We start from the raw sequence: 14932 nt of genomic DNA on the forward strand, positions 1-14932 counted from the left end.
TATTGTTCAAATCCTGTGAATGGCACTGGTGCACTTTGCATAACAATGATGGGAGAGGACAAGAGATAGTATGCATTAAGTTTAACTTAGTGCCACCTTTTAAAATAAAAAGTGACTTTTTATATTGTGTTTTTATTCAAATCTGAATGGGATTCTATGGAAAAATGATACGTGTGTGTGTGTGTGTTTGTTTTAAAATGTATAACTGGTGGAAAACCTTCGAATGTTTATTATATTTTTGTTCAAAAAATGCTGCCGAGTCATTAACTAATGTTGACCTGTTTACTTTCAAACAGTCAAACTTAAATTCCATTTTCCATTCCAAATTCCAACAGATTCCATTTGTTATGATGTTTCCATGGCAACACTATTCAAAACATTAATTCAAGAACTCACTGTATGAGTCAATAACAAGGAAAATGATGTCATCACACACTGCAACTCTGTAACCTCTTAAGTGACGTGTCTTCAGTAAGGTCCTGTAGTCGCAGTGATGTTTGTGGAGAGTCTCTGGAGCGTCTCTGCTGTCCTACGACAGCTTCAGGCCATGAACAACCTCTCTTAAATTGACCATCTGCTTCTCATGCATCTGTTTCTCCTGTCTGAATGCCAGTTTGTTTGCTTTCCTCTCTGACCTCCTCAACAACAATGAACAAATAAAAGTGTTTGCTGTGGTGCTTTTTAGGTAGATCAACTGTCAAGTGTTTAATACCGAGCATACTTCCCCTTCCAATGTGGTATTTTCCCACTCATTTTATTATAAATTAGTTTTATAAGCTAAAAATCCCAAGTCTGACAACTTGAAGTGGCAGCACACTTCTTCTCAATAAGCTGATAATGTCTGACGGGTCATAACACAGAGATAACAGGTAGATAATAGCTGGTAATCACAATATTAACTGTGTTAGAATAATATTTCATATTATTTTCGCCATTATGCATCAGATTAGACTAACAAATAGCTGCCGCCACTGTACACACCTTCCTCTCTGACTTGATGGCCTGTTTCCTGGCTCTCCTCTCCTCTACGCTCTTGTCCTGGACTGTTTCGGCAGGACGTCCAGAGGAATCCCTGTCTTATCGGACACTCAGATCTGCTTGGGCTGCAAACACATATTTACATTTATTCATCTTACAGATGCGTCAAACCAAAGATACTTACATTGCATTCAAGATACACATGATAACAGCTCATGCTGGATTCGAACCCATGACCTTGGTGTTGCAAGCACCTTGCTGTACTGTTTGCATTAAGTACCACGCATCTCGGTGTTTGTGTTTTTAAGCTCTAATAATGCTTATGTAACCCCAACCAACCATATGAACAAACATCTAATAACCTCTGAAATGTGTTTTGATCATGACATGCAAATTATTATAAAGATCAAATAAACAAAATACATCTGTGTGCTTTATTAGTCATAGTTACTATGAATTAGCCCGATGATTCTCAATGCTTTAAAAACCTATTAACATGTCACTCATACAGTAGGTATTACTTGTTAAGATTAGCAAATTCAACGTCATTTCACAACACTAATTGATGTCATAGCCTTACTGTTATAAATGTAGTATGTTTGCTTGTGTCACTGTGCTAGGCTATCTAGATATATATGACACAGAGACACAAACCCTATCTGAAATTTGGTTCACATGCAAAATGGATGACGATTTGAATTGGAAATTTAACGCAGTGAATCTGATCAGTCTCTTTCCTTCTTTATCTGTATAATGAAATGACTGAACAGTTTATTAAATATGAAACATGATGTGAGGCAGGTTTCTTCACCTTTGGAGGGTCCTGGATCAGTTTGTGCCAGTTGTAGAGGTTGGAGTATGTACCTGAGAGAGAAAGATGAACATGATCATAAGAATAACCAGGATGGCCACAAAAAAAAAAAAAAACCACAAAAGAAATTATAATTGCCTTTCTGGACACTTTTAATTAAATATTTATTTACTGACCCCAAACTTTTGAATGGTATTGTTTCCAACCAATAATAATCATATTACTACTAATAATAAACCAGTGTTGTCATCCATCAAAACCCATCCCTATCTGAGATCTTTGGTTTTCTTCATGAATCGACCAGTGAATCAGGACAGCCAATGAGGTATGATCTGAAATAGAGTAAATGTTTTTCTGCAGGACTGATTCTGATCTCTAAACCCACTTCCTCTTCAAACTCAGATGTGAACACAGACGAGGGCAGTCTGATGGAGGCTGTCTGCATGAATGACAAACATCAACATAAAACATCTGCGTGTCATCAAAACACAAACAGAACGATGCCAATCATCTGCAGGAAATGCAATCGGACCATAAAGTAGTTTGTTGTCACCCTCACTCTAGCTGCACGCATATTTTCAGTAAAAATAACTGAGAGATGTGTACACATTTTTGTTCCCTAACAAAACCTACTTTTGATTTGAAAGAGCAAGAAACAAAACCTGATTCACATCTGATGTGATGGCTATTAATAAGAACTTCCTCAAATTCATGTTTTCATTTAAAATATGTCAACACAAAATAATGAAGCCCTGTGCCAAAATTCAAGTAAAAAATGACCAGGCTTTTTAAAAATAGCTTATAAATTCATTATGTTATATTACCACCAGATCTTCCTATGATCAAAAATAATAATAATAAGTTGATAAAAAAAATTTGGTGATAATGTAACCAAACGAGACATTTCCAGGAAATGTTTTCTTGGCCGGACATTTTTGACCAGGACTGCCAGAAGTAAAATAATGTTAAAGTGGAACAAAATATCTTTCTGTGCCGTGTTAACCAGAAAAATAAAGTCCTACAGGTTCAGAATTACATGAGGGTGAGTATTTCCATATTGTTGTATGGACTACTCTTTTAATGTTGCAGTATGCATTTTAAAAATGAGATCATCAGTGGCACATTTAGAATATATTGTGAGAAATGGAGATCTAAGGGCTGCTGCTGAAGGGCCTTACAGGGACGCTGACGTCCTCTTCCTCCATGTCCTCTTCAACCTCTGCAGGTTTTGGTCTAGTGTCTCTGCACAAGCGAGGAGCTGTGGGCTGGGACGTCTCTCTCAGGTGCTTCAGGTACACAGTCCGGGGGTGGTATTTAAATGTCATGACTGCGTAACCGGTTTTATGTGTTTGTTTTACCCTGCAGCAGGAAGAGGGACATGCCGAGGTGCCGTCTCATCTGCAGCACTTCTGTTCACCAGGTGCAAGGACACTGCGTTCTTCTCATTGATGAAGGCTTTCTTTTTGTAAGGCTGGAGACAAGCAGTTCACAAATATAATTCAGCCAACACACACATCTGTCATATGCTGCTATAGCAGGATGATTTGAGTCACTTTTGGGTTCATTTTATTTAAACTGTGTGTGTTTGGGCCAAATGTTTTACAATAAACACATTCAATATTATATTAAGACTGCTTGCTGTCTTACTAAAACATAACACAAATAAATTTGTGATCAAAAAACTGAAGCATAAACCTTGACTGAAACAAGTCTGTTTTATAACGAACTGTATTTCGTGTTTACATGACAAAGTTATTTAATAACTACAGGGTAGCGTGATTTACACACGTACTGGATTCACTAGCCTGACAGCTATTAAATATGTAAACAAAACAGATGTTACTCACCATCTTTACAAGCTAATGTATTATCCGAGCCTTTGTATTTCAGGCATGAAGTGGCTTCAATAGCATCAACGTTATGAAAAATAAACAACGAGGAATAATCCTTCTGTCAGGTCGAAACACATGGACCATTTTTTGAGACCATACCATCTGGATTGACTGAAGGAGGAACGATAGTCCTGCCTTAAAGACCTGTTATAAACAACTTGTATCATTTATATATAATGCTTTTTGTTTATATGTTTTAAAATTATATACTGAAGATGGTGTATAAATGACAGTGCTAAAAGGCGCGACCGTTATAGTTTTTTGATTTAGTCTAAACCAGGGACGTGACGTACTGATGATGACGTTAGATGCTACTCGACAAATTCTGCTTTTCTGAGAAACGTATTAAATGGTTAACTTTTATATTCCAACACACATTACATTGGCTTTTTGTCATTTAATCTAGTCATGTTTTCTATATGTTGAGTGTTATTATTGTTGCTGTTGCAGTGCGTGTTGTTTTGATTATTACAATATTTTATACATATTTATGAATCCCCTTCATTGGCATGTTCCTTCATTTTTGTTAATTTATATATATATATATATATATATATATATATATATATATATATATATATATTATTTATTTTTTTTGGTGATGATATAATGACAATGTTTGAGCCTTGTTTAATATGAACAAAAAAAATTTATTAAACACTTCAGTTACTGGATGCTCTATCACAGCTCCTCCATAACACTAGCCAAAGTAAATTATTGTCATTTTTATATTCCTTATTTTGTTAATTCCTGCATGCACATTTCAAGACCCAACGGTTTAGCAGCTCTGTGAATACTACATCATCTTGCAATCATTACATATTCTTGCAACAACCATAAAGTATAAGTGCCATCAGGAACACAACACTGGAGAATTTCAAGTAAATCAGTACTCGGTAGCAATGGGAAAGACCCCACAAACAAACACAAATGTGTAAAGAGCAATTCAGCAAAACAGTGGAAATCCACAGTGGCACAGCTGACTCAATCCATCACATTTGTTGAATCCTCAGATGTTCATGGACAACATCAGGAACTGTGAAGAAATGAACATTTGTTTGTTACTTTGACCTCAGTGCATGTTGCAATTATGAAAAGTAGTAACTCTACTTACTAAAATATGTATGAAAGGAACTCAAAAATGTATAAAACGAATTTTGAAAGCAATGTTCCTTAAAATGTTTCCAAAAGTTGTTAAATAAGGAAATAACAACTACCAGACGGATGAGAGTTTACATTTCTGACAAAACTTGTACTTCATGCATTGCAACTCTATTGCAAAAAAATAAATAAACACTGTTATGCCTATTTCCTTTTGTTTACATTTACAAATAATAATAATAAAAAGTTTTACCTGCATCATGTTCAGACTGATCACTCCTTTCTTTTGACTATCTAAGGCCTGGAAAATGCCTGTAACATATGTTCAAAATTCAGATTTATATGCCAAGCTATATTTACACTCCACATGTTTTGGAACATAGTGAATATTATTCATAAATCACATAAAAACACAAAAATTCCAGCATTAGGCATAGTAGAGATAAGTCTAAGACTATTAGTTAATGCATCATCATAACATACGGAACATGTTCTCCAGACGCACGATGCACGTCAGGTAGTCATCAAAATCAATCTCAAAGTTTTCATCCGCAAACCGCAGGCCCAGCAACTGCAAAAGCTTATTGTTCAACTGCATGCCTGAATGAAGAAAACACAACCCAGGCCAGATAAAATACTGCTTTCTAACTGATTCTGTTTTAATTGCACAGTAATGGTTCATGATGGGACTGTCCCGTGTGTTTACCTGCAGCATTAAGAGCATTGCGGAGCTCGTAGGATGACATGCGTCCAGAACGATCCGTATCGTAAGACAGGAACAGCATCTACAACAGCACACGATACAACTTTACAGTTCCCATTCCGTGAAATATGGTGATATTCTGGAAGACGGTAATTAATGACAAGCTAACGAGTAAATGTTAGCTTACGATCCATTTCTTCAGTTTATCCCAGAAGACTTTGAACTCTTCGAACTCCAGCATTCCGGTGTTATCCACCTGGACTCGATTCAGGAAAACTCTGCAACAGTGGCTCAAAATAATACTCACATATATCAAAGAGAGTGTTAGATTGTGTGATTAAACTTGATGCAGAAGTGGGTTAGTTTAGACTAATAGCACATGTACAGCCATTGAGAGGATACATCCATCAGGTTGATGATGCTGTGGCAGGTATTGAGCGTCAAACCATCAAACTTCACCTCTTTCCCTGTAGAGAGACGGAAGCATGACATGTTGGATCTTTATTGTATTACAGGTTTTGGATTAAAATGCTTGAAAATGGTGGCAGACTCACTTCTGCTCAGAACATTGTTCAGCACGTGCTGCAGTTCTCTGGCGCTGATGGCATTATCCTACATGGAGACATGGGGAATAGTGTAAAACATACTGTAATTCACAATTACACCAGACGAGGGCATGCTCAATCTGTTTTAATATCGAAGTGCCATCACTGCACCACCACCAGGGCTGGGGTATATTACTTACAAATTGTAATCTGTTACTTATTCCAAATGACAGGACACGTAATCCATTACATTACACATTTTAGGTAATATAATCAGACTAGTTTTTGATTACTTTTGACCTAACTCGTTTAGCACAGTGATTTAAATAGGATAATCCTGTACCACAATGATGCAAAAACACAAAGCGTAATAATATATATTCCATTCATTGTAATTAACAACATGAAGTGTGCATTAAACATTATAATACTTCAAGGTTTCCCAAACTTTGGTCGAGGAACTGCAGGGGGTTTAGGAGTTAAATGAAAAGCTAAAAAAAAGGAAAATACATTACAAAAATAAATAAAACACTTACTGAAAATTTTTCTATTTTATGTTTACCTGCATGCCATGTGACCAACAGACAACATCAAGAGAACCATGAAAATGCAAATGTGATTCTTTACTATTAAATATTTAGTAGAAAATCTCAGGGGCACTTCAGGTAAATATATTAGGTGAAAGAGGCTCAGATGACAAAGGTTTGGGAATGCCTGCATTACATGTAAACACATGAATTATTGCATTTTGATGTGTTTGACAGACAAAAGCCTTCCAAAGCTATAGTAATACATGGTTAAAAAACCTACTGAGTGATAATTCAGATTAAAATGATTGTGTTCATCGGTAGTTGATGCAAAGTTGAAATGCTTCATAAACCTGAAATGATTTCTGTAAATCCAGTGGTCTTTTCATGAATGTCCATAAAATTGGACTTTCTGAGTGTATATAATCGGTAGGTTATTTTAGAAAGTAAAATTTTAAAGAAATTAGGGAGAATCAATAAGTTATGAATAATTTTTTGCTACTGAGTGAATAATAGGCCTATGTAATCCATAACTAATCTGATTACCAGTATTTTAAAATGCAATTTACACTTATTACAAGTATGTAATTTTTGTAATCCAAATGTAATCCAAATGATTTTGTAATCATTTACATGAGCTGTCATGTGGGTTAATGGTCACGTGACGTGCAGGCGAAGATTTTTATACTTTTTTTATTTTAATTGGACATTTTTAGGATTCAGCTCATTATTAGTTTTTCTTCGACACTCTGCAGTAGACGGTTGACTGGAGTTTATCACAGTTTCGTACCGATCCGGCGATCTGTTCAAACAGTCTCCTCAGGCCCTTCTCCTCATCGGTCTCCTCCTCAGGTGGGTTTGGCTTGGGCGGCTGTGCAGATCAGATAGAAACACACACTTTTAGCATACAACATCAGTACGTGTTGAACTATTCATGTCTAGTAAACAAGACTCTAGATCCCCCTTTGTCAAATCTTGTCCTGGAGGTCCAATGCGCTGCAGAGTTTAGCTCCAGCCCTGATCAAAGTCACCTGCCTGGGATTTTCTAATGATCCCAAACATTGATCGGTATTGATTAGCATGCTCAGGTGTGTTTGATTAGGGTTAGAGCTAAACTCTGCAGGATAGTGGATCTCCAGGTTCAGATTTCAGGAACCCTGCTCTAAATGAACCGACTCACCTCTGGCAGATCTGCTTGAATGGTGTTTCCCATCTCACTGCAAACACAAAACACATGACATTGGTGTAAAAATGAATCTGAAATTATTTTACTTTAAATTTTAAAGTATAAATTTGACTATACTACCTCACTGACCACCATCTAAGAATAAATGTTTGTTTCTGTTTTTTACTGAGTTTTACTTTATAGAAATATATATTTAAAAAAATGCATTGAAGCAAAAACCTGTTTTCATAAATGAATTCACTATAGATTTATACATATAAATATATATATATATATAGATATATATATATATATATATATATATATATATATATAGTGATAATCATATTTTTTTATACTGCCAGTGAAATACACACACACACATATATATATCCACACATATATACACACTAAAATTATTTGTAAATATTGCTTTTCGGTTTGTCCATCAAAAAAGCAATATGACTTAGGCCCCATTTACACTGCATGGTTCAAGTGACCCAATTCCATTTTTTTCCCTCTCATGTGGCACAGAAACCGCATGGATTCCGGTTTTCTCAGATCGAATTCAGGCCTCATTCAAATGTGGTAATAAATCATATATGAATCATATACGTGCATTTGCGTGTGCCATGTAAGCAGACAAATCGGATATTCCCCAGTAAATGCGAGTCGTACGTCATTAAAAAAAGTGACCTCAACAGTGGACACCACTAACTGAGATCACATGACTTATTATATAATAAGTCATGTAGGCGCAATGGAGGACGAAGGATACTCACAGTGGAGCAATGCGGAGGTTTCATGTCTTAAGTCTTTGGGGCGAAGAGACAAAATGCAGAAAAGGCAAAAATGCAGGGTTGTTACAGAAATAAATCCATGTTTGAAGACATTTCACGAGATAAGGGGAGGCATGGTTTTAAGCGTTCGTGGCTACAGTGCCAATGTAAGATAAAAAGCTTAAAAAACAAATACAAAGCAAAACACTGTATAATTTTATTTGCATCTGCATCCATTGTATTTCGTGCTGTTTTACTTCTTTTTCGGGGTCAGAAGGTCTACGTTTGGTAGTTTCAGCAGTGTATAGTGTAAATGCGAAAATTGGATACGGGTCACTTTTAAAAGATGATGTAAGCGGGTCGTCAAAAAAATATAGTCAGAAAATCAGATTTGGGCATCAAGACCTGCAGTGTAAATGCAGCCATATAGTGCAATATAATGCTTATGATGTCATTTAAACTACTTTCATAATACTACTAGTGCATTTCTGTGTTTTCTGGAGCTGCATTAATATGTTCACCATGAAAAGAGCTGCATGAAGATTTTTTTTTTTAAATCTCCTTTTGTGGTCACAGAAAAAAACAACAGCATTTGAGTTTTGGAATTCATAAGTAAATGGGAGTAAACTTTTGTTTTTGGGTGAAATTTAGCTGATATAACACTGGGGAGTATTTGCATGGACGTACATGGCTCCAGCTTTGTTCTCGGAGAAGATCCGGATCAGGAAATCAGCCTCGTGGTGCGGCTGGAAGGTGGTTGGCACTAGCAGGTAGTTTCCTGGTGGTATTTTGAAGCGTTCGGACACCTCCCTCATGTTGACGTAAGAACGGCTCCGTGCTTTGGTGCCGTTGTAGCGGAAAAAGTCCTTCCCCTGGTGGTCTTGATCATCAGGAGCCTATGGGCACAGTAAGTGAGCAGGTCAGACTTCAGTGGAGCGAGAGGCCCTACAAGAAGTTCTCCAAACCCATCTTCCAAAACAGCATTATATCTCTCTCACCTCGTAAATGGCAAAGCCAATGGTCTCCAGATCAAGCCCCTCTTTCCTGAGCCGACGGCGGTTCTTCTGCATCAGGGCCACAATGACGCTGCACAGCTTGTCACCCTCATCTGGATGGTCCAGACGAAGCTTAAACTGCGGGTTTGTCCAGAATGTGTCTGAGAAGGGAAGATTGAGATCAAGAACACAAATATAGGTCTAAGGAACTCTAAATAATGGCCATCATGTATAATCGATAGTTTGGATTAGCATGCAAATGTTTATGATGAAATGTATGTGAAGTTAGCTACAGTATGTGGCACTGACCGATGTAGTTCCTGCAGCCGCCAGCGGTGGAGCCCCTGATCCAGTTGCCCTCAAACAAATTCACTTCCCACTTCTTACTAACGTCGTCCGACAGAGAATCTGCAGTCAGGTTACAGATCTCGATTTTATCATAGTTGGCTTTGAAGTCCCCAAACTCCATCCTGCAACACAACAAATCATGTTAGTTTAAATCTGAATGAGCTCACACTGATTCTCATGTGAAAGTGACTATATGAGGAGTCAGTCTCGTGTAAATTGGATGTCTGATGGGTCGTATGTACCAGAACTCGCCATCATCCAGGGAATTATGCAGAAGTCGTGTCTTCTCTGAACTGTCAATGGCGCTCCATTCCCTGGAGCTGAAAGATGAGATTTAAAAAAAGATCAGTAATGAAATAATAAAAAGTTGCTTCATTTTGGGAAGCCTGTGGCTCTTTGATCCTATATATTAAATGACTTGCCCCTCACTGTACAAAAACGAAATGCAATAACAATCGCTTTCATGTTATCTTGCATTTGGAGTGGATGCCTGATGTTTGTGGATGTAATTATACAAAATCATTTCGACTTTACAATCTGTTGAGGCAAAGTCAAGTGAGTTTTTTGTGCATCCATGAATTTATTTGGTAAATTGGTTTCCATCGTAGTTTATCTGCATGTTTCCTTATTGAATTGAAAAAAATTATCCACCTCATTTGTTTTTTTTAAATGCACATTTTAGGATCTTGCCGTTCACATCCAGCTTTTTCCATGCAATCTCCCAAAATTCACATAAAAACTGGTTGAAAACATAGGTAATGACACAAAATCTGTATCAGATTTCTTACTGATTACTATTATTATGAGTTTTTGATCATTTTTAATAAATGGACACTTACTTGTCGCTCCAGGGTCCGTTCCACTCCACCTGACCCCAGGGGTTACGAACACGAATCAGCTGGACCTTTGCTCCTCTGTAGTTGACCTGAGGAGACGAGATGAAAGAGATAGTCAAAATAAAGTGTGAATCGGAGCAAAAAAAAGAGAGATGATGACAATTCACATCTCGTTTGAATGAGGTTTGCTGTGGTTACCTCCTCTACTCCAGTGATGGAGTAAGCGTGGCCTTTAACCAGACCAGTAGTGGTTTGGGCTTCAGATTCAGCAGAACTTGTGATCTAGTGATACGAAAACACCAACATCTGGAATTCAGGAACAGCAGAATGAGCCACTGATCTCACTTAGAGTCCAACAAAGCTTTGCTTACATCGATGGAGCAGCCGAGCATTGATCCTCTTTCCACAGCTTTCTTGAGGATGAGGAAGAGGTTGCTGGGGGGGTTCTTTGTCTCGAACATCTCGCCCACGCCACCCGTGAAGTCCTCCATCGCCTCCATGGTGCTTCCTCCTTTCAGGGCTTCATAGCTGCCGTTCAGCCTGTGAGAGACACACAGGAGATGATTGACTTACACAAACATGCTTGACGCCTCAAAGCTAGATATGACAAGACATCAAGGTGTATCCTGTTTGGTAAACTCAAGTGCATACTTGGCATAGGCCTTCTCCAGAAGTGCACTCCAGAACTCAGTTTGGTCATTGGAGTGGACGAACACCAGCTTGCTCCTCACACATGGGAGTCGGTCGTCTACCACCACGTCCAGCCATTTATTATGCTGCCAGAACTGCACAACAAGGGGAGTTTGTTCAGGGGTCAAGATCATTGGGAAACAGTAGAGTGTTCAGAGAGAGGGACTCACCTGGAAGTGGAAGATTCCAGCGTAGCCGCGATCAAAGTCCTGATCATGTGGTACGACTCTCCTCAGCGTGTCCTCGTGGATGGTCAGGGAGGCAATCGCTGCCAACAGCCAGCAGTCTCCTGCATGGAGATCATATTATGATCAGTTTTATTGTATCACAGTGTTGGGGGTAATGCATTACAAATAACCCAAGTTACGCAATCAGGTTACTTTTTTAAAGTAGTAATGCATTACTTTTTTTTCCTTAGTTTTTTCTTAAACTTACAACAAAGTTACTCTTTTTAAATAAGTAGCAAGTTATTTTTAAATGAGTAGCACAAGTTTTCCCATTTATCACTGACATCTGTCCACCTTATGAGAGACAATGTGTGTGAGGTACTTATTAACTTCAGTTTTGGTGTGAAAGGGCTCTTAAAGTTGCCAAAAATATAAATTTGTCAAGTCAGTAGTAGACGTGCTGGTATTCGGTAATGTGATATATCACGGTAATGAATATACAAATTATTGTTATCGTGGGCACTTTTTAAATATCGTGAATAATTATATACTACAAATTATTCCGAATTTGGAATGCATTTTAAGAGTACTTTTCCCATCAACTGGTCAAAATGCACAACAACACTGTATGCTGCTTGAAATATGCTCTGATGTAAACAAGCAGCATGAGAAGCACATGAGGAATACGTGAGAGACACACTGAATGAAAGCACATTCACTCTCTGACAGCAGATGGCGCTAAACTGCAGAAAATGCAGCCCTTACCCCAGAAACCCCATAAATAAAGCAGCTGCTCTACTTTCTAAAACATTTAAATAATTCAAAATAGCCATTCAGATTTTATGGATTTGCTATTGTGTTCATCACAGCACCAAATAATTAAATATTTAAACTTAATAGGCTATTATTTTCTAACTTTTTTGTTTTTCATTTTAATCTGGACTACAGTATGCCATAGATATTCTTTGAAAGTTAATTCATTGGTTAACAAACTGCCACTGAAAAATTTATCTGAACATTCATTAATCTTAGGTATTCCAATATTTAATAACACGTTGTTAAAATTGAAAGTTGCAGCTGTGTTAATGAGCTAACATGAACTAGGACTTGTATTTTTGAACGATGATTAATAACTTCTGTAGCAAATGTAGCCATTGCTCATTATTGCTCATTATTGTGAATGTTAAAGGTTAACTAATGAGGTCTTATTGTAAAGTGATACCAATTGGTCTTTATAGTTCTTTTTGCACTTTAATCTGTGTAAAACTTTTAACTTTATATTTTTTTCTGTATTGCATTATTGAATTTAAATGTTCAGTTATTTATGTTATTAGAAAAAAATTATTTAACCTGTTATACTGTATTATGACCACTTTTTTTAAACTGAATTTCAATATCGTGATAATACCTTATACGTGATAAAAGCATTAGCAATTGATCACAACAGGAAAATTTCATACCGGCATATCCCTACGAAAAAGTAAAATGCACTACTTTCCATAAAAAGTAACTAATGCAATTAGTTACTTTTTCATGGAGGGATGCAATATTGCAATGCATCACATTTAAAAGTAACTTTGCCCAACACCGATGCATCATTTTATTGTTTGGTCATTGAAAGGGTTTTGATCAGATTTGGGTTTCATTTTGTCATAATCTGAAATGAGAGGACTGCATACCCAGTTGGCCCTGACAGATGTCTGTCCTGGTGGCTCCTCCAGTGATGAATTTGGGGTCTTTGCAGATTTCCTGAATTTGAACAGATCAGGGAAAAATATCAGTCAGTCAAATCAAATAACAATGTCCACCCGTAACGCTAGCCATTTATCCCTCCATCTTGCAGATTTGCTGAATATACACAGATAAGCAAAAAACGTCAATCGTTTAAAAAGCATCCATCCATTTTTAGAAGTATCTTGAATGCAATAATTACAGAAGAATTGGTTACACTGAAGATTTTTTTACAACAGTATTTTAAATTTGAACTATTTTTATGGACATTTCGAGAAGGTACAACACATCAAATGATCTGCCGTTACTGTAGATCTAATGAAATGGTTGATTAGAGACAGAGGGAGATGTTTGAACGCCCATGATGCCTGTGTGAGGTGTGTTCACATTCTAACACAAGCCCACAGTCTTCACGCGCTGCATATCTAAAGTCGCTCTGCAGGAACGCCCTGGAACGAAATGCAGAAGTAGTTTCATCCAAAGGTCCTTAAAGTTTCACAAGGGTGAAAGAGGGGTGTGGATCATCTTATATCATTTGTCACAACCACAGATTACCTGTTCTTAAACTCAACCCAGTAGTCTCTTTCCAACTGAATAAAACCTACATTCACTTTCCATTTGATCACTCTTGACTAAATAAACAATGCGCATTCTGTGCATGCCATAATTCCATTTGCATTCATGACCTGCTGCATGGCTTCATAAATGTCTTTAATGCACAAATATGACCTCTGTTTCGATGTTACACATTGACACTCAAAGGAAGCTGAAATGTCAGGGAATAGAGCACTGGTGTGTGTTCATAAAGCGAGCAGCATGGTTGATTTGAAGACAGGAATTATTCGGAGACCTTGTGTAACGGGTTTTAAAGTGCTTTCAAAAGCGCATTCTAAAATATGCAAATTGTGCATAAAATCAGAAGTCATGTATCATAAGGGTCAAAAATCTAATTTGGAATATATGTAATACTACAGTGAAAACATTAGTAATTAGGCCTACTTACCATAAAAAAACCACTTCATTCATTCATTCATCTAACATCCATCCATAAATGAAGAGGAGGAGCATCACAGAGAAAGAAATGCCTCACCCCATCCAAAAACTGGATTTTTTTTACATTAATAAATTCGCTTTGAAAATAAAATGACCAGTTATGGCACTATATAGTGATCATTTCTGCCAGACAAGGGACTGAATTCAGAATTTTGTCTGATACTTTTGTATCGAGATAAAGATAATTCTACACGTCAACTTCATGCTACACAGATTACACCGGATTACACTTACCCCTGGCCTCTTCCATTCAAAGTTAATCGGGACCCTCTGGCTGTAGAAGAGCGAGTCGCCCACAGCTGGGAAATCTGGATCCTCAAACAGCTTCCCCTTCTGCAAACACTCCTGGCGGAGCTGTTCAAATGTCTTCCCATCCGCCTGTGTGCTGTCCACTAGTGTCGCCTGCTTCGAGCCACTCGGCAGAGTCACACTGTAGGGCATCTTCAAACCAGCCGCAAGCCAAGCTCCAAAACCACAGACAGGACACTCGTCTGGAGCAGTACGCTTGTGTTTGAGATGAGTTCAGCCAGAGTGGCAGACAGGCTCGTCAGGTTGACGTCACACCCATCAAGAGCAGAACAGGTTTGGGTGAAGCAGCCCAGCCTGTGTGT

At 37.6% G+C, this 14932-nt stretch overlaps 1 protein-coding gene across 1 annotated transcript; it reads right to left on the reverse strand.

Annotated features, from left to right (window-relative positions):
- Window positions 1–4586: 4586 nt before the first annotated feature.
- On the reverse strand, window positions 4587–14854 carry LOC132142788 (calpain-9-like). Its single transcript, XM_059552907.1, has 20 exons — window positions 14556–14854; window positions 13217–13286; window positions 11541–11659; window positions 11332–11465; window positions 11052–11220; window positions 10879–10962; window positions 10684–10769; window positions 10087–10164; window positions 9806–9966; window positions 9500–9657; window positions 9189–9397; window positions 7738–7774; window positions 7348–7428; window positions 6040–6097; window positions 5888–5952; window positions 5673–5741; window positions 5489–5567; window positions 5266–5382; window positions 5036–5094; window positions 4587–4717 (listed from the first exon to the last, which is right to left on the reverse strand). Exons 1-20 carry the CDS (start codon window positions 14760–14762, stop codon window positions 4691–4693), a joined length of 2067 nt encoding a protein of 688 aa, XP_059408890.1. The 5' UTR covers window positions 14763–14854; the 3' UTR covers window positions 4587–4690.
- Window positions 14855–14932: the final 78 nt, after the last annotated feature.

Source organism: Carassius carassius, chromosome 6 (genome assembly GCF_963082965.1).
Source record: "Carassius carassius chromosome 6, fCarCar2.1, whole genome shotgun sequence".
Taxonomy (NCBI): Eukaryota; Metazoa; Chordata; class Actinopteri; order Cypriniformes; family Cyprinidae; genus Carassius; species Carassius carassius.

Coding starts and splice junctions, on each gene's coding strand:
- LOC132142788 (XM_059552907.1), bottom strand. CDS start 14,762: ATGCCCTACAGTGTGACTCTGCCGAGTGGCTCGAAGCAGGCGACACTA. Junction 6,098..7,347: donor TTGAACAGATCGCCGGATCG/GTACGAAACTGT, acceptor GTCTCCATGTAG/GATAATGCCATCAGCGCCAG. Junction 4,718..5,035: donor TCAGTCTGAACATGATGCAG/GTAAAACTTTTT, acceptor ATTTCTTCACAG/TTCCTGATGTTGTCCATGAA.